This window comes from Arvicanthis niloticus, chromosome 28 (genome assembly GCF_011762505.2).
Source record: "Arvicanthis niloticus isolate mArvNil1 chromosome 28, mArvNil1.pat.X, whole genome shotgun sequence".
Lineage (NCBI taxonomy): Eukaryota > Metazoa > Chordata > Mammalia > Rodentia > Muridae > Arvicanthis > Arvicanthis niloticus.
Window position 1 is genome coordinate 8,392,251 of NC_133436.1, and position 21,001 is coordinate 8,413,251.

The 21,001-nt window shown below is 43.3% G+C and overlaps 2 protein-coding genes across 3 annotated transcripts in view; one reads left to right on the forward strand and one right to left on the reverse strand.

Moving 5' to 3' along the window:
• The window catches only part of Plg (plasminogen), a 40,710-nt gene extending 35,801 nt beyond the window's left edge, over positions 1–4,909 (forward strand). For both annotated transcript variants that reach the window (XM_076926653.1, XM_076926652.1), the window contains exons 18-19: positions 4,156–4,301; positions 4,486–4,909. In XM_076926653.1, coding sequence (XP_076782768.1) covers positions 4,156–4,301; positions 4,486–4,647 — 308 coding nt within the window. In that variant the 3' untranslated portion in view covers positions 4,648–4,909. The remainder of the gene's footprint in view (positions 1–4,155; positions 4,302–4,485) is intronic.
• The window catches only part of Slc22a3 (solute carrier family 22 member 3), a 92,268-nt gene continuing 75,963 nt past the window's right edge, over positions 4,697–21,001 (reverse strand). The window contains exons 6-11 of the mRNA XM_076926654.1: positions 20,846–20,943; positions 20,511–20,725; positions 14,594–14,702; positions 13,291–13,403; positions 11,434–11,533; positions 4,697–7,025 (exon numbers count right to left, since the gene is read on the reverse strand). Of these exons, the coding sequence (XP_076782769.1) occupies positions 6,965–7,025; positions 11,434–11,533; positions 13,291–13,403; positions 14,594–14,702; positions 20,511–20,725; positions 20,846–20,943 (696 nt within the window). The 3' untranslated portion in view covers positions 4,697–6,964. The remainder of the gene's footprint in view (positions 7,026–11,433; positions 11,534–13,290; positions 13,404–14,593; positions 14,703–20,510; positions 20,726–20,845; positions 20,944–21,001) is intronic.

Below are 21,001 nucleotides of genomic sequence, written 5' to 3' on the forward strand. Positions count from 1 at the left end.
GAGAGCGAGAGAGAGAGAGAGCGAGAGAGAGAGAGAGAGAGAGAGAGAAATTCCAATCTTGGCTTTCCTGTCTCTCTTTCCCACACTTCTGATTCTGTAGCATTGAGGCCCTGAAAGGGGGATCTTTGGAACCTTGGAAATGGATGTTTCCCTCTGGAAGTGCTAGGTCATTCTTAAGTGTTTTGCACTTAAGGAAAAAAAAATCTGCTTGCTACAAACTCATGGAGTTAGATGTTGTTCCTTTGTACAGATGAGGAACCTGATGCTCAGAGACATGGGGTGGGGGTGGTACAGCAGGAAAAGCATGCCTGCAGCCAGCTGCAGAGACCTAGAGTGGGGCCCAGGTTCCCGCACCAGCTGTAGATAGATAGGGTGGTCCCGCTAACACTCTTCTAGGCTGGAGGCCTGCTGTAGGGCTGTGGTGGGAGAAGCAATGATAGAATAACATGTCACACGTGTCCTGTACACCAACCATAGATGCGATTCTCAAAGACGGAGCCCAGTTGTATCCAACACGACTCTTCTCTGCAAGTGACAGAAAAATCCAACTCAAATTGAATTAAGCAGAAGGAGAGAAATTTCTAGAAAATCAGTTCTTCTCTAGTGCTGGCCCAGGACCTCAGGCTCCGGCCAGCCACCATCTGGGTGTCATAGATTCAGGTCACACAAGAATTGCCTTCCTCATGCCTGCAGATGCTGTGTTACTTTTGGCTCTCTTGATGGGAATAAAGGGTGTCACTTTTCCCTCAGTGGGAACAACAACCTGCCTGGCTTGGAGAGCTCAGACTCTGGTCATGAGCCACTTCTGAACCAGTTACGCCTGGCTCAGACCTATGCTACATGGTCTGCTCTGGAGTTGGGGCCAAGGCTCACACACGCTCATAAAGAGCAAGAGCTGGTCCCTCAGCAGTCCTTGAAATATAGAGCGAAAGGCTTCTAAGGCCCGCCTCCCCCCAAAATCAACTTTGTGATTGGTCTTCATTGTCAACTGGACTAGACTCACCTAGGAGACCACTCTGGATGTATCGTGGCCATTTCTGAGGTGTGTGTGTGTGTGTGTGGGGGTGAGGTTTAACTGAGGAGGGAAGATCCACCCACGGCTAGAAGCCCAGATTAAATAAAAGGATAAAGGGGGAACCCAACGAGCACCAGAAGCCCCTTTCTCTGTTTCCGGATCTACAAAGATGTGAGTAAACACCCTGCTGCAGCTGCAAATTGCATCTGTTGCTGTACCATGCAAGTCTATACTGAAACCATAAACCAAAAGAAACCCAGCTTTCTGGTTTTCGAGCCCATCTTTCTCTAGAGTTTTATAGCATGCCTTTTGTTTTGGTAGCACAGAGCTGCCAAGAAATAATGGACAGCCCCTTCCCCAGACATTGTGACTAGACTTGTCTTTATCACCATCATCATCAACATCTCCATAATCACAGTCATCCCTATCACCATCATCAACATTTCCACCTCAACCATCACTAGATAACATCTAGTCAATCAGTGTTCTTGGCTTCCTAGATAAAATTCTTCACTTCATGCCCCAGGCTTTCTCAGGTTTTCAGATTCCAATGGAGAGCTTGTGTTGAGGCTGAGAACTCTTCCAGGTTGGCTCTTGGCTCTCCTCCTGGATTTTCGGGGGGCCTGGCTACTGCTAGACTTAGTCTGGTGGCCTCCTCCCAGCAGAGCTTTTGTCCCTAGACCACTTATAAGTAGACCCCAGGCCCCCAGAGATGCCTTCTCATCTTCGGCCACCAGATGGCAGCATATCTCCACAGACCACATAAACGTCCTGTAAACTGCCCAGAGGTGGTTTCCTCAGGACTCAAAGTGAACTCTGGAATAGATTCAATTTCAGCCAAATACTTTGAGAGATGCGCTGCTTCTACTCCTGGTCTTAGTTCGAGCAATACCCTCCATCCCACCTGGCCCCATGACCTTAAGACATGTCTCTTCTAGCTCCAGACAGATTACACATTTTCTGAACCTAAGACAAGTCTAGTCACAGTGTCTGGGGAAGGCACTGTCCGTTATTTCTTGGGTTATTTCTTAGCAAAGCAAAAACATGTTACAAAACACTGGAGAAAGCTGGGCTTGCAAACTAGAAAGCTAGGTTCTCGGCAAGATCGCTAAGTCCTGGGCGGATCTATCTGGATAAAAGTTCTTCCTCCTCTGGCACGTCTGCACGTGTTCTGGCTCAGTCTGGCACACAAAAGCAGCAGATATATATATGTGTGTATCTATATATCTATATATCTATATATGTGTATATATCTCTATATATGTATATATATACATATATATACATATATATATATAGATATGAAATACAACTCATAAATCAAGCAAGGGAATGAACGTTCCCCTTTCCCTCATCACTGAAGAAATATAGATTAGAAAATGAACCAGAACAATTCACACCTATTACATTAGCTAATTAAAAAAAATTACAATATTTTATAAATAGTTGTGATGTGGACACTCGTGAGGGTGTTACGGACTGATGTTTTCTGGGGTTTTTATAGTCACACCTGTCTTGAAAATATGTTGTTTCTGAGAACTTAAATTTAAGAAAATATCATAGAATGAAAATAAATGTCAGGGCTAAAGGTGTGGAGCCTTTGTGACCAGGGAGGGGTCAATGGACATGGTAAAGTACATGGGCATTGGATGCACAGATCCAAGTTCAAGGTAAACACTGTAAAAAAAAAATTTTTTTTTAAACACACTAAGCCTTGGTTTCTTTAATTGCCTATTAGGAATCATAAAAGTAGCTACTTTCTGGAACTGGCACAAGAATTAAATGAATTAATTAGATGAATTAAATGAAATTGTACTATGTCACCAGCTTGTTCCTTGAACAGTTAATGATTAGTAAAAGATAGCTATTTTTTCTTATGGCTCTGGGGAGGCCATTAATATACACAGCATAAAACGGACCATCTGAAATGCTTGAAGTCCATTTACAATGTCTTTCCAAACCGTTTCTCTCACAGTGAGAGAAAACCCCATGATCACTAAGCAACCATTCCCCATTAAGCTATCAGGGAGATTGTAGCAATATTAAAATGTCCTAGGGACTGGGGAGATGGCTCTATTAGTAAAGTGTTTGCCTTATAAGCATGAAGACTTGGTTTGGATCTCCACAACCATAAATATGGACCTGGTGATATATATTTGTAATACCAGGTCTAGGGAGGTAGAAGCATCTGGATCCCTAGGACCCACTGGTCATCCAGAGTAGCCTCCTGAACAACATCCAGGCTGGTAAGAGACCCTATCTAAAATATATATATATATATAAAATGTGGAGACTATCCCAAGGAATGATGCCCAAGATTGACCTCTGACCTCCACAACGTATATGTACACACAGACACACACATACTGTTCTTATGGCAAATTGCTTACCTTGCAAGTAGGGCTTGCCAAATTGGAAAATGAGCTTTTTCCATGAAAACATGGAGAAGTCTCAGATGTGTCCATCTGGAAAACAGCATTGGATCCCCAGAACCCAGGTAAAGTAAAATGATCTGGACATGGTAGCCTCACTGTAACCCCAGTGCTGGGGAGGTGGAGACAGAGGCAGGCTCTAGGGCTTGATGGACAGTCAGCCTAGACTATGTGGTGAGTTCTAAGTCAGAGAAAGACTTTGTCTCAAAAGGAAGGTGGGCAGTGCCTGAGGAATGAATGACACCTGAAGTTGTTCTCTGCCCGCCCCACCTCCACGCCCCTTTATGCTATAATGAGCAGGAGGGGGAAGAATTTGAAATATATATACATATATTTGATATTATGTAAGTGGTAAATAAAGTATAAAAAGCCTGAAAAAGGACACATTACAATAGTAGCATTTACTTGGGTTTTTAAAGCCCCTTCTCTTTAAATGTATTTGTCTCTTTTTTAAAATTGGAAATAATATGTGGACAAACAGCAAAGCCACAAACACCATGAAGAAGGCAGGAGTGTTGCAGCAGGTCTTGGGAACCCTGTTTAATATAGTGTGTAATGCTCACAACTTTAAGAGCTCAAAGGTGTTATCAGTGCTTCTCTGTGCCACGTAACTACACACATGAGATTTATACCTGCTGCTCTGTCACTCTGGAAGTTTTCTGGGGACCCTGTTTGGGACTTTTAACCAATCTCTACTGGTTATCACAGGGACTTTCGGAGCCGGTCTTCTCAAGGAGGCCCAGCTGCCTGTGATTGAGAACAAGGTGTGCAACCGCATTGAGTATCTGAACAACAGAGTCAAACCCACTGAGCTCTGTGCCGGGCATCTGGCTGGTGGCATCGACAGCTGCCAGGTAAGAGAAGAGACCGAGATGGTCTCGGGTTGACCCATCTCTGTCCCCTTGGACTTTCAGTCCGAGAGGATTTGACAACCCATGGCCTGGGTAGGACTCCAACAGAAAGACAACACAAAGATGGCATCCCATAATATACAGGTGTAGCTCACTTCTCATGTGGACTCTTCCCTCCCTCATCTAGGGCGACAGTGGAGGACCTCTGGTTTGCTTCGAGAAGGACAAGTACATTTTACAAGGAGTCACTTCTTGGGGCCTTGGCTGTGCTCGCCCCAATAAGCCTGGTGTCTACGTCCGTGTCTCAGAGTATGTTAATTGGATCGAAACGAAGATGAGGAATAACTAATTAAGTGGGAGACAGAGCAAAACATCCACTTACTAAAACTTACTGAATATGGGGAGGGGGCTCAGGGTGCTTGGAAAAAAAAAACTGACAGTAATCAAACGGAGATACTACACTGAACCACCACTTCCTGTCACCCCCAGACACTCCCCCTTTTTTGTATTATTGTGGGTAAAATTTTCCTGTCCGTGGACTTCTGGATTTGGTGACAATAGACCATCACTGCTATGACCTTTGTTGAAAATAAACTCGATACTTACTTTGATTTGAGCTGGTTTTTGGGGAAAGGGAATTCTTCAATATTTTCACATTCTCTGTTCACCCTAACAATTTAAAAACAACCAATTGAAGTGATTCAGTTTGTTTTCCCAAGGGCCAGCCGCATGAAGGACTGAAGAGACAGTAGTGTCGCCAAGGGGAAAATCGAAGGCCTCGGCGAGTCACTGGTACATTGACCTCGTCAGCTAACGGCAGCCTGACACACATCTTCAATGTCTCCCTCTCTGACACTGAGACTACTAAAAGCTGCCTCATGTACAAAAAAGTCAGAGCACCGAGTTCTATTCTGGTACTAACAACTGGGCTTTAGCCCAGATCCCAGGATGTGAAGCTGAGCCGTGGCATAAGGTAGGTGAGGGAAACTTAATATAAGGCCAGCCGAGAATCTGAACTTTATTGTGGGTCACATCCGAGTGCCCGAATAGGGCGGGCCAGGAGCCGGTAAAGGAGCAACAAACCACCATCGAAGCCCCGTTATTTCCCAGTTTGGAGACAGTGAGCAACACACACGTGTTATGTGGGATAGTGTTTGACTGTAGCACATGTTCACAGGGAGGAGAAAGGATAGATATTTTTAAAAACAGTTTAAAAATCGTTTATTGTTATGAAACAGAACTGCCAACTTGAAATGCAACCCAAAGGCGGCAGAATGAACGAGAACTGTGCTACAGCCATGAAACACACAGGAAGCCAGGCCACAAACTGTGCACGCAGAGTGGGTGTGGCAATGAATACCCAAAAGGCTGTTGGGAAACTGAACACTCACATTCTGTTCTCACGTGCTTCAGGACTGAACTATTGGTTTTACAGTCACACACATCTTCTCTCGTGTTGCAAACACGTCTTATGCTCTCCACATACGTAGTTTTTAATTCCACATTGGTAAGGTTTCCCTTTGATGCTAATTTTGCCTGACCACACCGAGTTTGAAATTGAAGAACCATTCAACTTTACACACATAGAGTCTGAAAATATATCAAGAACTGCACACTACATAGAATACTGTGTTACATTTGAGTCTCTGCTTGAGAAGCCTTTTTTTTTTTTTTTAAAAAAGTCCCTCATTAGTAACTCCGACATCATTTATAAATCGGCTGCTAATTCTTTTAAGTGTGAATACAATTGACTTTTATCATTAAGGGACAACAAATCTATTTGTATTTGTTTTTTTTTTGTTTGTTTGTTTTGTTTTTCTCCCAAGACAAGTCAAAAATTCTGTTTCTCCCGAGACAGAATAAAGAAAAGTCTGTGCTTTGGACTCTTAGCCGCAGGCATCACTGGGATGGGATTCACAAATACGACGTAACTGTCCTTTTACTTTTCAAATTCTAAGACCTGGGAAATCAAAATCCATGTTTTTTTCTTCCTCAACAAAGAATCTGTGATTATAGCGGTCCACTGAAGGAGGCAGCAAAATATCAGGGATCTGGGGACCGCAGTATGACTTCATAATAATACAGCCAGGCCCTCGGATGTGTTGCAGATTTCTGACTTGTTTTTGTTAGGGAATTGTGCCTAACCTGGGGCCTGGAACCTCAGCGGCTGCAGGGGACAGGAGGGGAGGGGCACCGGACACGTAGGCTCTGTTGAAGGCATGTATTCGGAGCTCAAGGGAAGCAGAAATAGCAGTTCTCAGACTCTTCAGAACACTCTTCACGGCTGTGTCTTGATCAGATTAGCTGAGCACACTTTTGTACACGTGGCAGGCCTTGGTTTGTTCATCCTGCTTCCTGGATGGGACTGTCCTGAGAACTGGAGAGCTGTTTGGGGCCTTCTCATCTCTCTTTACCCAATGGGTAAGAGACATTGCTCCCAATGAAAGAGAGCCTAGGCAGAATCTGTGTACCTACTGGATCTTCGCTAAACAGGTGAAAAATTATGTGTTCCCAGAAGCTTGGGTAGCGTGATAAATCTTCATCTTAGACCTTATAAAATACTCTGGAATCTTTACGGTTCCTTGGAAGGGCGCCACCTAGAGGAGGTAAAGCACACTGCATATTCTAGGCTCAGCTTCTCTGGTCCTCCAGGCAACGCAGGGGCCTCAGACATTAGAAGTGGAAACCTGGGTTTTCTTTTTTCTGCCACACTGATGCAACTGTGAACTGATGAGACAAAGGCAAACAGGGAAGAGTCTCGTGAAAGATCATGCAATGACTTAAGCTCAAAACGGTTCCCAACCTATGCGTCATGACCCCTTTGTTGGGGTCGACCGACCCTTTCACAGGGATCGCCTAAGGGCATTTTCATATCCGGTATTTAAATTTCGATTCATAACGGTAGCAAAATTATAGTTAGGAAGTAGCAACGAAATAATTTTATGGTGTGTGGGGGTCACCACATCATGAGGAACTGTATTAAAGGGTTGCAGTATCAGGAAGGTTAAGAACCACTAGAAGAAAACTTCCCAGTATTTCTCTTGTCTTATAAAACACACCCATGGGGTTGGGGATTTAGCTCAGTGGTAGAGCACTTGCCTAGCAAGCACAAGGCCCTGGGTTCAGTCCTCGGCTCTGAAAAAAAAAAAAAAAAGACAAAATAAAACACACCCACGCAGCCTCCCAACTCTCTCACTGCAAAAGTAAGAAACAGGGGCTGGAGAGATGGCTCAGTGGTTAAGAACACTGACTATTCTTCCAGAGGTCCTGAGTTCAATTCCCACCAACCGCATGGTGGCTCACAACCATCTGTAATGAAATCTGATGCTCTTCTGTTGTATCTGAAAAAAGCATACTCATATACATAAAATAAATAATTCTTTTTTTTTTTTTTTAAAGAAAAAGTTCTATGTTCACCTTTCATATAAGGTCCACACAAGTTTCTTAAAAATTCCTACTGAGTGACATGGTTTGCTACACTGTTGATGTGGAATGAAACGGATCCCGAGATGGCTCCTGAGCAGTTGCAGAAGGAAGAGTGCTAACGGGATTTAGTAACCGGGTGCTAAGGAGTTTTAGATTATAGCAGATAACTATGGACCACGTGTGCTTAATTTGTAGAATGATAAATTCTACTTGGCTTTCCTTTGTATAAAGAGTTTAGATTTATCTTATGTGTATGAGTGTTCTGCCTCCATGCACATAAGTGTACATAGATTCCTGGAACCTGAGGAAGTCAGAAGAGGAAACTGGATATGGTGGAACTGGAGATCACTGGAGTGTTACCATAGGGGCACAGGGAACCAGACCCAGGTCCTTCACAAGAGCAGCAAGTGCCCTTAACTGCTGACCTGTCTCTCCGGTCCCACAAAGAGTGGAGACTAGATATAGTTAATTTACTCTACTTTCTGTTATGAAATTTATGAGCATGAAAAAGTGAGAATTTGTACTCACTTATATTTTTTGATACATACATATAATCAACACTATATCAACATATATACCAACAAAAATACATAATTTATATATATTATTTAACATGCTCTAGATACATAACTCAAATGTTTTCTCACAAACATTTTAGGTCCTTCTAGTTCCTAAAGTTTCACTCTCTCCTTTGACTTTAACCTAATGTTAGTATGGAGGAGCTGGTGGAAGGGTCCTGGACTCAAATGATCTTCTCTTACAATTCTTTAAAGCTCCATGGTTAGAAAGCCTGACCCCTGGGTGGCCTGGGGTCAGGAACAAGTGCTTTGCCCCATCACTAAATAGGCAGCTATAAGCAGGATGCCTCACAGGGAAGAATGCAGAGCTCAGAGTGCAGGATGCCTCACAGGGAAGAATGCAGAGCTCAGAGTGCAGGATGCCTCACAGGGAAGAATGCAGAGCACCGAGTTCTTTCTTACTGTTGACCCATAACCCTAGCCTAAGTGAGGCATACATAATCCCCTGAGAAGCACCCATCACCATGTGGAACTTAAAAATATTTAAAAATATATTTTATGCTTGATTTATATTATATTTTATTAGCATATACTTATGCTGGATTATATTGTTACATATTTTATATTAGATTTCCTTATTTTATGTGTTTTGTATGCAGGTACCTATGTGCACCATGTACACGCCTGGTTCCTAAGAGGATCAGAAGAGAGGGTTGGTTTGCCTGGAACTAGAGTTACAGGGGAGGCACCATGTGGGAGCTGGCAACTGAACCCCAATCCTATAGTACAGAAGATCAGTCAGTGCTTATAATTACCGCACCATTCTTTGGTCCCCTGGATTCCTTATTTTAAGACAGACTAATGTTGTTCCTCATTATGTCTTTTTGCTTCACTTAAATGTAGTGACCAATCTCTTATCCTTTGGTCTTCTAGTATGGCTGTAACTTGTGTGGTTGTGATCCAGTCCTGCTGGGCAGCACCCCTGTAGCCTGACTCAGACCCTGTACCCTGATACCAACCAAGCAATTGCATACAATAATATAACATTTATCCTTTCAGGATGGAGCAAGGCCCTTCCTGGCAGAAGGCTCAGGGGACTTCTCATAGGTGAAATAATATTAATGTGCTACTTTAATCAGCTTCGTTTTATCTTATAAAGGGGCAGTGGGAAGAAGAGAACACTTCCTTGTCCTCTGGCTGGCTTATCCCATCAATAGGCAATCAATGGAAAATGAGGTTTCATCTTGCGTGTAAAAGAGACTTTGCTTTGGAAAGTTGTTTTTTGTTTGTTTGTTTTGGGGGTGATGATTGATTAATCACCTAGTTTTTCAAAACAGGATCAGAAAACCGGGCAAATTAGCAATCACTTTGCAAAGTTTTCAAGGTCTGATAGATTCACGAGACCCTCATAATGGATGTCCACCTCTGCAGAGGGAGAGGGATGGGGTCTCAGGGAGGGACTTTCCAGTCCTACGAGGGCATTCATCACTCTTCTGAAAACACCACCATAAGATACAGAACAAAACAGCAGCACATACAACACGGTCACCCTAGTGTACCAGATGCATCAGCACCATGCCCAGAAGTTATATGTTGTTAAGCCTTTCTTATTTTCCAGTGGAGATAAAAACATTTTTACTTTACAAAATTGTTTTGAGTATTAAATGAAAGAGCATATGTTAAAACCATGAAGCACATAGATATTCAAAGAAAAACCCCTTGAGATGACCACAGTTTAGTCTTTTAAAAATACACGTTTGATAACGTATTATAAAAGTTAGATGTCTATCCTTAATTTCTGCGTCACTAAGATTAGTTATTTGCCTTTAAGATATTTTACTTGACTATAGCACTAAATTATTTTTCATGATGGAAATAACATCAAACCATGTCATCTAATTGAGACTGATCAAACACTACAAAATTACATAGACAGAAAGAGGCTGGCCTTCCCAACCATACCCTTCCCTTCCATAGCCTTCTCCACAGGGGTTGGGAGAATTACTGATTACTGTTTGATCATTTAAAAAAATCCCACATTCTTGTTTCTATCTTTCTATTGAGAGATATTTCAAAGGAAATGGTTAAAGAAAAGTATACATGAAATTATTTTGTAGATATAACTCTTCAAATTTATGTATTGATTGGAAATTAATCAGTATATAACCAGAAAACAATATAGATATTCCCTCCAAAACTTGATCTCTCTCTTTCTCTCCTGTTGTCTATCTACCTACCTACCTATCAACTACTTATTTATCATGTATGTATCCATTGTGTCTTTCTTATATTTACTTCTAACCTATGTATTCATCTAGTATTCATTCATCCATTGTCTTATCTCTTCATCAAATTTCGATATACCATTGTTTATCTTACTTTATTCCTATCTGTCGATAACCTGGCTCCCTTTCATCTGTTACATATGTCCTCATCTGTTACATATGTTCTCATCTGTTACATGTGTCCCCATCTGTTACATGTGTCTTCATCTGTTACATGTGTCCTCATCTGTTACATATGTCCTCATCTGTTACATATGTCTTCATCTGTTACATATGTTCTCATCTGTTACATATGTCCTCATCTGTTACATGTGTCTTCATCTGTTACATGTGTCCTCATCTGTTACATATGTCCTCATCTGTTACATATGTCTTCATCTGTTACATATGTCTTCATCTGTTACATATGTTCTCATCTGTTACATATGTTCTCATCTGTTACGTATGTCTCTGTGCAGCTACAGAGACAGATTACTGTTGGATTCTTCTGACCTGATATTACAGTCCTGTGCTTTTGTTCTCTTTGTAATGAACCCTGAGGAGCATCTCTGCCATTCCGTGGAGACAGGGGCCACTTCTTTTCCTTTTGGAGGGTAGTCCATACCCTGATGCACTGCTGTCTTTCTGGTGCACATTCAAGTTTTGTCATGTTTCCATCCCCAGCCCTGGTTTAAATCACTTCTGAGTTTTAACACCTTACTAGGAAGTGTTCCTCGGTCGCGTTTTAAAAATAGCCCACGTTCTTTTTATAGTTCTTTGTTCTTTTTACGTTAACCCGTTTAATCTTTTGACTGTTTTAGGGTACTGACTGAAGACTTAATGCCATTTTCCCTGTGGATAATCAATGCCCCATGGCCTAACAAGATGTATCATATCATTTAGGGAGTGTTGAATCTCATGCAGTACCTGCCAAGCTTTTCTACGTCTTCCACCGTCTCTGGCAAGGCGATGCCCTTAGTTTCAGGCAAAAGCATCACGAGGCCACCACAGACAGATGCCAGGATCCCTGTGGAATGAGGGAGAGGCATGACTACTCAGGTACACACACCCTTCCTGCCTCAATGTTCACGCTGTGACCTCACCTGCCTCCACCATCCTCATCCTGCTGCTTACTATAACCAGATTACCCACCCCCCCTTGACCGTTCTCCACCTTCCTCACTTCTGCATGACTCATGGTCCCTGTGCTCTTGGTGTACACTGAGAGTCAGTCAGGTGTCATATAGTGGTAGGGAGACATACCTATGGAGGTAGGGAGGGATGTGATATTATTGTTGTGCAACCACCATGAAGTGGAGGTAGATAAACTAAGACATCGATGATATCACTAGGGCAATACAATCTTATAGGTGCCACCAGGCTGACCGCAAGGCTGTCTGTGATATATGACCGAGCTTACAGAGCACCTGGCAAGTGCCAGCCACTTCAGGCCTCTTCCATTCACTGGGAAGACACATAGAGGATAGGAGCCCCCTTTGCCTATGTTCCCCAGCCCTGGAACTCAGCTGTATTCATTTCCTGTGTCCTTCCTGTCACATTACACTTAAGATCACTCTCTGCCTCAGGGTAAAGCTTTTGTCTATGCCTGTCTTTGGAGATTCCTCATGGAGTGTTTAATCCATACCCCCACCCCCCACCCCCACCCCCACCTCCCACAGCACCTTCAGTCTGTTTTCAGAAGCATTTGAACACATTCACCCTTTTTTTTTTTTTTTTCCTATGAGCTCCCGGCTCCACATCATCCCCTGATAATCTCCTTTCTTTGCTGTTCTTTATATCCGAACTTCTGGAAAGAGCATTTGCTACTATTTCTTCTCCATCATCACAGACTAACAGATGTGCAGGTAAACGCTAACAACTGGCTCCTGGAAACAAAGAGCTAGCACTGCTTTGCTCTTTCCCATGGTGCCAATGCCCTTGTGTATACATTTCAAGCCACCTAACATAATATACTAAAACAAAATCACCAGTGAGTCTCTGTTCTACATCATTCACATAGGATACATGAGGGACAGTGGTGATCAGCGTATGTGTAGAAGTAATCTTGTGTCATCTATTTTTTTTTTAAACGCCCAATTTGCAGTATCAAAAGCAAATTTATTTATTGACTATGTTAAGGAATAAAATTAGTTTTCAGGTCCACTCTTAAATACAAGCTAACAGAGTTTCAAAATTTGGTTCCTGGAAATTGATGTTTTCATTTTCCAATATCTTAGAAAAATTTCAGTGTTTGATTTCGACTCAGAACCTAACAAGAGGAGCTGACATGAACATGGTTGATCCCACCTGTTGATGCAGAGTGACTTTAAAGCTGTTTAGCATGTTGGGTGATCTGACTGGCTCTTTAAAACTGAAACAGTCATAGGAGGACAGAATGAATGTCATGGGTATCAAACCAGGTGACCATTACAGGCTCTGAGTGATTAAGTGAGATGACCTGAGGCTAGCCCATAAAATGTGGCAGCAAAATATCTACCACAGGAGCATGGGCCGTAGAATCCAAGTAAAAAGACTGAGCATGAACTTGTAAATCCGAGGCTGTGAAGCAGAGATGGGTAGATCTCTGAGACTCACTGGCCAGCTAGCCTGGGCTAATCAGTAAGTTGAACATTCCAAGAAGACACCTTGTCTCGACAAGGTGGATAGCTTCTGAGAGACAAGCCCGAGGTTGATCTCTGGCCCCTGAAACCATGTCCACACACATTGCCATGTCCCCACATACATATGCACAGCTGCTCATTCATGCATGCAAATGAGTTCTTACCAAAGATGATTAGAGGCAGTTCTAGCCAGATAGCTGCTAGTCGAAAGAGCAGGAACGGGGCTATGATTCCGCCAAAGTCACATAAGCCTGAGCAGAGTGAAACCCCAAAGTTCCTGCAGATTAAAACATAGTTTCAGACTCAAGTTTTTAAAAAACAAATTCAGAAGAATAAAAACACCCAGACATCCTACATTACAGAAGTCGTGTCAATACTTTCTTTTTCTATTATTTTTAGCTTCAAAAGTTACGACTGCCTCGTGCTGTAAGCAAGCCATTTCCACTCTGCATGGCTTCAAGGTGTGATTCAGGAGGGAGCTCCCAGTGCGGGTGAAAAGATGTTTCTCCATCAGCAGCTTGATAGCCCTGCCAGTCCGTGACAGTCACAGGCTACTTTGGTACCTTTAAAGGGAGGTTCTGATGCTAAAGTCTTGTTCCCCAATTGGTTTGTGATTCATCAATAAAGATGCTAGGGGCCAATTGTTATGCCAAAGAAAAGAGGCAGGACTTCTGGGTCCCTGGAGGCAGGCTAAGAGATGCAGGGGAGGAAGGGAGATTTTGCCATGCTTTGGAGGGTGGAAAGATGACCAGCTATATGAGATTTGGGGCAAAACAGCCATAGGCTGCTTCTCCAGGCAGGAGGTTACAAACATAAATAAGCTGAGGGCAGATTTAGGGTTTTGAGCTGGGACTAAAGGTAACTGAGCAACTGAAGCTGAGGGCAGATTTAGGGTGCTGAGCTAAGAGTATTGGGAAGGGCTGTGTGAGATTCGAAGTGCCCAGCAATCAAGCCAATAAGGCGGGTTAAAAATAAGTTAATGTGTTCATGCATGTGTTTCATCTGCAGATCGGAGGGAACCTGAGAGGGGCTGGTAGTGTGGTCTGCCTGGAGCTTAAGGCGGGGTAGCAAAAGCTACATGCAACAGGTACCCTGCAAGGTCTGCTTATAGGAATATTGCATCAGGCAAGAGAGCCAATGTGCAGGAACCCAGGAACACTCCTTGCATAACCAGAGAGAGATATGCCTCTACGTCAGAGAAAGACAGAAGGGGGGGGGGGGGGGCAGGTAGAAGGCTTTGGGCTTTCTATTCCCAAGTTAGCATCTTTTCCCAAATCACAGCTCTGGTGTGTCAGGTAATGTCACAGGACTTTCCTCACCAAACGCAGCAGGTAACAGACAGAAGCTACAACTCAAAGCCCATTGTCTTTAGGGGCTGAAAAGAGCCCAGTTTACTATGTCACCAAGCTTGGAAACATTTGGCTACAGTTGCTTAGAAGAAATGTCAATAATGTAAGTCAGAATTACCGTAATGTCGTTGGGTACAACTCTGAATTTACCAAATAAACAATTTCAAAGGCCATGGTTATTCCTAGTCTTCCCAGGGTGGCAACTGTGGTCCTCAGCCATGGTATCCCTATGAATGGAATGTTTGGAAGGGAAGAGTTAGGGGTCTGATTTCAACAATGTTTTACAAAACAATGAAAAATATTCATTGGGTTTCCCCAACTTAACTCCTTGGTGATTTAAGCACAAATGGCAAACATTATATTTTAAACAGATTTCACTAATGGCAATTTGAAAGCAAACATTTAGTGTATGGCAGGTGCTTTTCTGAGTGGGGAAAGGCTGTAAAAATTCAACTAACGACCGGGTTGCTGAGCAGTCACCGCACCAAAATAACCTTCCAGGAATGCTTTCCTTGAGAGCCCAAGCCCACTGGCCTTGATCCCCCAAGGATGTCTCCCTTTGTCCCCTTGAAAACCATGGCTACAGTCAGATGTCCATCTTCGCTCTGCAGAGGTCCAGAAAGCTGTTCTCAGCTAAGCTGGTTTCCCATGAGCAACAAGACTTTGAGAAGTGGGGCATTTGGAAAGAGACCTCAGTTCTGTGTTCTCTCCATAGTGGGTGTCATTCATTGCCTTAATCCGAAGCCATGATACCTCCTCCAGGAAGTTATCAAGAGAGAGCCAAATTTGGATACACACACTGGCTCACTTTAAAAAAATAGACTGATTCAGGACCAACTGTTCTTGCCAGATCAAGAAAACCCCTGTCCTCTATAGTAATAATGAGACATGGCAAATATTCTCCAGGAAACATTTTCTTTCTTTTGTTTTAAGGGTAGATAGAATTCATCATTTTAATTCTAAAAATCCAGGCCTCTGAACACCTTAAGAGCTATGCAATGAGTTGGGCATGGCAACTTACACCTTTAAGCCCAACACTTGGGAAGCAGAGGCAGGCAGTTCTCTGCGGGTTGGACAAGCACAGTTCCAGGACAACCAGGGCTACAAAGAGAAACTTTGTCTCAAAAACAAAACAAAGCAACAAAAGAGTTATGCAACTATGTCATTCTATCCTAGAGGACCTACGGGAGGTCAAGGGACTGAATAGACTACATCTGCTAGTTAGTGCACAGCAGGGTGTACCAGCAACTCTGGACGCAGAAGCTCACACAGCACTAGATCATTGTCTTGTCTCCTAGGCACCTTCCTGAAGGTATAATTAGAAATTATATTATCTTGTTGGGCTGAGGGTTGAACCCAGGACCTTACACATGGCAAGTAAGTGCTCACCACTGAGGTATAGCAGCCCTTGGTTTTTGAGACAATGTTCTAGCTGCTCTTGAACTCTCAACTCTGTGTTATCCTTCTGAGTGCTAGATTCTAGGAACATAGCACCACACAAGGCAGAACTATTTTTGGTAGAAAAGTAGCCATGAATTAGAATGATGAAAGAAAACATAAGCTCAGTAATGTGTGGTCACTCCAGAGAATATTCAACAAATTAAAAAAAAAAAAAAAAAAACCTCAACAAAAACTGTCAGAAAGACAAGCAGAGATAGAGGTTTCCAGAGCCCAGATCATTGCTGGGAAGCTCCAGTTAATTAAGATTTAGTGGCAAGCTGGCCGAGGACTTCCCAGTGCTCTTGATGTACTGGGGAATGGGACACCTCCAGCTGTCCCAGCAGTAGTTAAATCAAGGAATGAGGTAGGTCAGAGCTGAGCTCATGGGCTGGGCTGCCACCTGCTCTGGCACACAGCAGCTGTAAACATGTGTTTTATTTAGGCGTTGCTTTTTCATGAGAGCCAGGAGGGGACTAGGAAATGCATTCCACCCTTGTCTGTCAGTGAGCAGGTGCAGCTGCAGATGGAAAGTGGGGGCTCAGCCAGATGCCTTGGGTTGCAGCTGATGGGCCACAGAGGAGGCTGTCTGCTTCCATGGCAACCACTATCCAGGGTAGGTGCATCAGGCAGACTTTGTTTTTACCAGAGCAAGGTTGCTATTGTGAGTCCCATCAATAAGTTTAGTATCTTTTAAGGTTTATAACTGAGGCTTAAATTGTTCTATAGGAAAAAAAAAATTAAAACTAAGAAAATTAAAACACATACATGTTCTTTCTACACACACACACACACACACACACACACACACACACACACCCCGCTACTACCACCATCATTAAAAATATATGGTTAACTCAAAAATGACTAGACAATTCAAGTAAAAAAGGAAGTTTTATCAGTTTGACACCCTGGTAGGAGCAATGGTGCGCCCTACATACAAGCTGTTGACCTTAAAGACTTTCAACTCTTTCCTATACAGGACACTGGGACAGAGCTTTTGATTGTATGTGTATATGTGTGTGTGTGTGTGTGTGTGTGAAGCCCCAAAGGTATTAAGCTACAATAATTTGAAAACAGTTTATTAACAGATGTAAATTATGTGTAGTTATGTATGGAGAAGAAAATCATTGGTTGTCTTGATAATAGACACATTTTTTGATGGTAAAGAGCAAACAAAATTTAAAATAAATATATATATCAAGGATGGCAGACGCAGCTCAGCTAGTAAAGCACGTGCCCAGTATGCACAAAGCCTTGGGTTCTATCCCAAACACATACAAACTGGACATAGTAGTATGTATCTGATATCCCAGCACTCAGGAGGTGGAGGTAAGAGGATTAAAAAGTTAAGGTCATACTCAGCTATGTAGCATGTTTGAGGCTAGCCTGGTCTACAAAAGACACACAATCCCCCCTCACTCTCCTTCTCCTTCTCCTTCTCCTTCTTCTCCTTCTCCTTCTCCTTCTCCTTCTCCTTCTCCTTCTCCTCCTCCTCCTCCTCCTCCTCCTCCTCCTCCTCCTCCTCCTCCTCCTCTTCCTCCTCCTCCTCCTCCTCTCCTCTCTTTCTTCCCACACATGCTCACATAGATGAAAGATGACCACTACACTTAAGCCATTTTCCACAGTCATGTAGGAGAACACAGAGAGATGATCTCCCTCCATGGATGAGGATTTGTTCAGGCAGCTAGAATCTTGAAGCTCAGCGTTTAAAGAAAAGATGCAGAGTATAAAAATATGTAACTTTCACTTTCCCCTGGATATACCATCTGCTCCAAAACAAAGTCTAGAGAGAAGTCCTAACAAGGATATGTAAATTAGGGCATGCGGAGTTTTTTTTTACTTAGAAATAAAAGTCCAAAATAATCTTGTCTGAAAGGAAGACTTGCCCTACTGCTAGGTCTGTAGTCACACCGAGTGGACACAACTGAAGATGGGCGTGCACAGGGAAAGTGCTTACTTTCCAGGCTCTGGAGTTCAGAAGTTTACTTTCTATACCACGAATCCTAAAAGAAGCAGCAGTTGGGGACATCTTTTCTTCTCGTGAGTTCATCCTCAGATCATAAAAAGAAAGGTTTCCAGAGAAGTGATTTTCAGAGCTGACCTCTCCATAAGCCTCACCAGATTTTAGCCAGGGACCTATGGTGACATCAAGCCCCGCCGAGAGGCAAGGCTTTTCTAATGTTAACCTCACAGTCTGTCCCTGGAGTCAAGGCCAAGAGCCCTTTAAATGGGAAGACATGCTTGCTCAAGGGAGGGGCCTCTATTCATACATAGAATTCAGTTTGGGAATTTGAAACTTATTCTGGCCCATCCAATCATACCAGACCCATGAGTAGAAAGACATGAAGTCCGGGGTTTGACCCCTAGAACTCACACAAAAGAGCCAAGTGTGGTGGTGGGTGTGGAAACTCCAGTCCTGGGGAAGTGGCGACAGGGAGCCCTGGGGCTCATGGCCAAGCCTCCTTGCTTCCTTAACAAACTGCAGGCTAAGTGAGAGACCCTGTCCTAAGAAATAGGTAGACACCGGTGCCAACCTTTGGTCTGCATGTGGGTAGGAACACCTACCTATACCAACATCTGTACCTGCACACACATAAATACACATACAAAATGGGGAGAAGGGAGGGAGAATTTTGAAGCACAGAAGTCTACAGCATTCTTCAGCTTTCAACTTTCAATTGAAATTGCAGACCTCTGAGTGGGAAAATTATGTTTCTATTGTTCCTCTCTATCCCTTTCCCTGTTTAGTGGCCAGAAATCAATCAATTAATTAACTAACCAATATTAACTAGATACACACCGATGGATGCCTATTTGAAACTTATTCTGGCCCATCCAATCACCTGGAGTTACAGGCGGTTGGGAGCCACCGAATATGGGTGCTGGGAACTGAGGATTCTGGAAGAGCAGGTGGAGCTGTTAACTGCTGAGCCATGTCTCCAGCCTTTAAGCTACACCAGCTTCCACAGCCTTTAAGCTACACCAACTGTGTAGTGGGCTATTTGTGTTTCTTTGAACTCACCCTTATTTGGGATCTGATCCTATTTGGGGATAGAGACCAAGAAGAAGACAGAAGTAGAGATTGGAGAGACACAAAGAAATGATGAGGGGAACAGAAAGAGGCTAGAAGAGCTCCTAGCTCAGAGGTTGTAGGAAGAACTGCCCTACACTGTGCATTTAGATGTCAGCCTCCAGACAGGAGGGGAAGCGTCTGCTGTCCAACCAACCAGCTGGTGGAGACTGAATTCCTGCAGCCCTGAGAATCCGATGCACTTGAGGAAAATGAAAGAAACCCAAGTTTCTGCTTTTCATCAGGCATCACAGGGGGATGGATTTGCACATCGATTTCATTTCCTGTTCTGAGGACTGGCACACCTGCAGCTTTATCCCAAGTATCTGCTGCTACCTGCTTTCTCTATGTGCTGTCCTGGGAATTTGTAAACCATTGTCTAATTACTGGCGTCTGCCATGAGTGTCTGCTCTGATGTCTTCAACATTAGCAATGCCTTTTCTGATCCTTGCTTTTCTCAAAGACAGACTGCTTCCTTTGTAGGCACAGGGACTGTAAGGAACCTGGCTTCCTACACTACCTTCACTGAACATCCAGAACACAGAAATGACTCCTGTGCTCTGGTTCACACCATGCTGGGGGAGTTTAAGTGGCTTCCTCCTTATAGCTCCAGCTGTGTGCTGTTCACTGAACATCTGGAGTCTTTAGCCATCCTTTCTTCTTCCTCTTCTTCAACTCCACCCATCAGCCCTCAAGCTCCAGAATATTGACCTCTGTAGCATCTCGGAAAGGAACAGTTTTTCTCATCCTAACTAGACTTTTCCAACTGAAAGCTAGGCTCTGGCATCTCTCCTTCCTGTCCCAAACTGCTGCAGGTGTAAGGAGCTCACAGCCCCCTTTTTCAGAAGCTTATAGTCAGTACCAAGTTGTGCTGGAGCCTGGCCATCCTTTGGCTTTCTCATACAGATTCTAGCAATAACACAGAAGCCTTAGTTTCTAAACTCATAAGACTTTCCATTATTGGGGGAAAATAATGGATAGGAAGAAACAGGCTGTTAGTGAAGAACTCTGACTCCTCCCTTGGGTCTCCACAGTACTTCTTTCTCCCCCATCCTCTCCATTCCCCTCTCCCTTTGTCAATTCTATTAATTTACCACATTATTGTTCTGACATCATTTAAATGTTCATGTTTCTTAACAGGCTATGAACAATATGAAACCAAGAGTCACACCTTCCTTCTGTCCCCAATCTGGGGCACAGGATGGTAGATGCTTGGGAAATATATTAAACAATATTAGCCACATCATGTCACCATGTCCTAGATCTAGCATGATCACCTTTTCATCAATAAACAAACCCAATGTTTCAGTAAAGAGAGGCATCGATATAAAGATCTTGTCAACTTTTATGTTCGTAAAATAGAAAATAGATCGATACTAACCAGCATGCCCCGGGGCAAGCTTTTGAAGGAGTAGCACTTACAGCTCATAAAGACGAGTGACCCCATCCTCTCCACCATATGTAATCCTTTACAATTTTTGTCAAGTTCTTTGGGAACTGTCAACTAAATGTGAAGGAAGATTACCTTCTGGTAAAAATGCAGTGACCAGACATGACACCCCTGCCACTACATTGCTTGCCGCAAAGGGAAGGCGTCGTCCAAGGCGCTCAATGGTCAGAAGGATCAAGAGAGCTCCAGGCAGCTCCACAAGTCCTGAGATAAAGAAGTCTATGTAGAGGTTACCTCCAATGAGTCCCAGGCGCATGACAAGTCCTTGATACACCACAGCGCTTGTGAACCTACAGGACATCAGGACACCAGGACAGTAACATAAGAAAGAGCAGGAAAACCTGTGCACAAAAGGAAATGACAACCATGCACTTGACATCAGCTTTGAAATCCAGCCCAAGTCAACTTACCAAGCAAACATAAGAATGAGTGTGCATTTCCTCATTTGGGGAGTTCTTACGAGGTCTAAACAGGATGGGTTACTGACTTCTTCATCTGTAACCGTGATCTAGGCAAGAAAGACAGGTTTCAGTCGAATTATATAGCAGGACACACATGCACAGGGT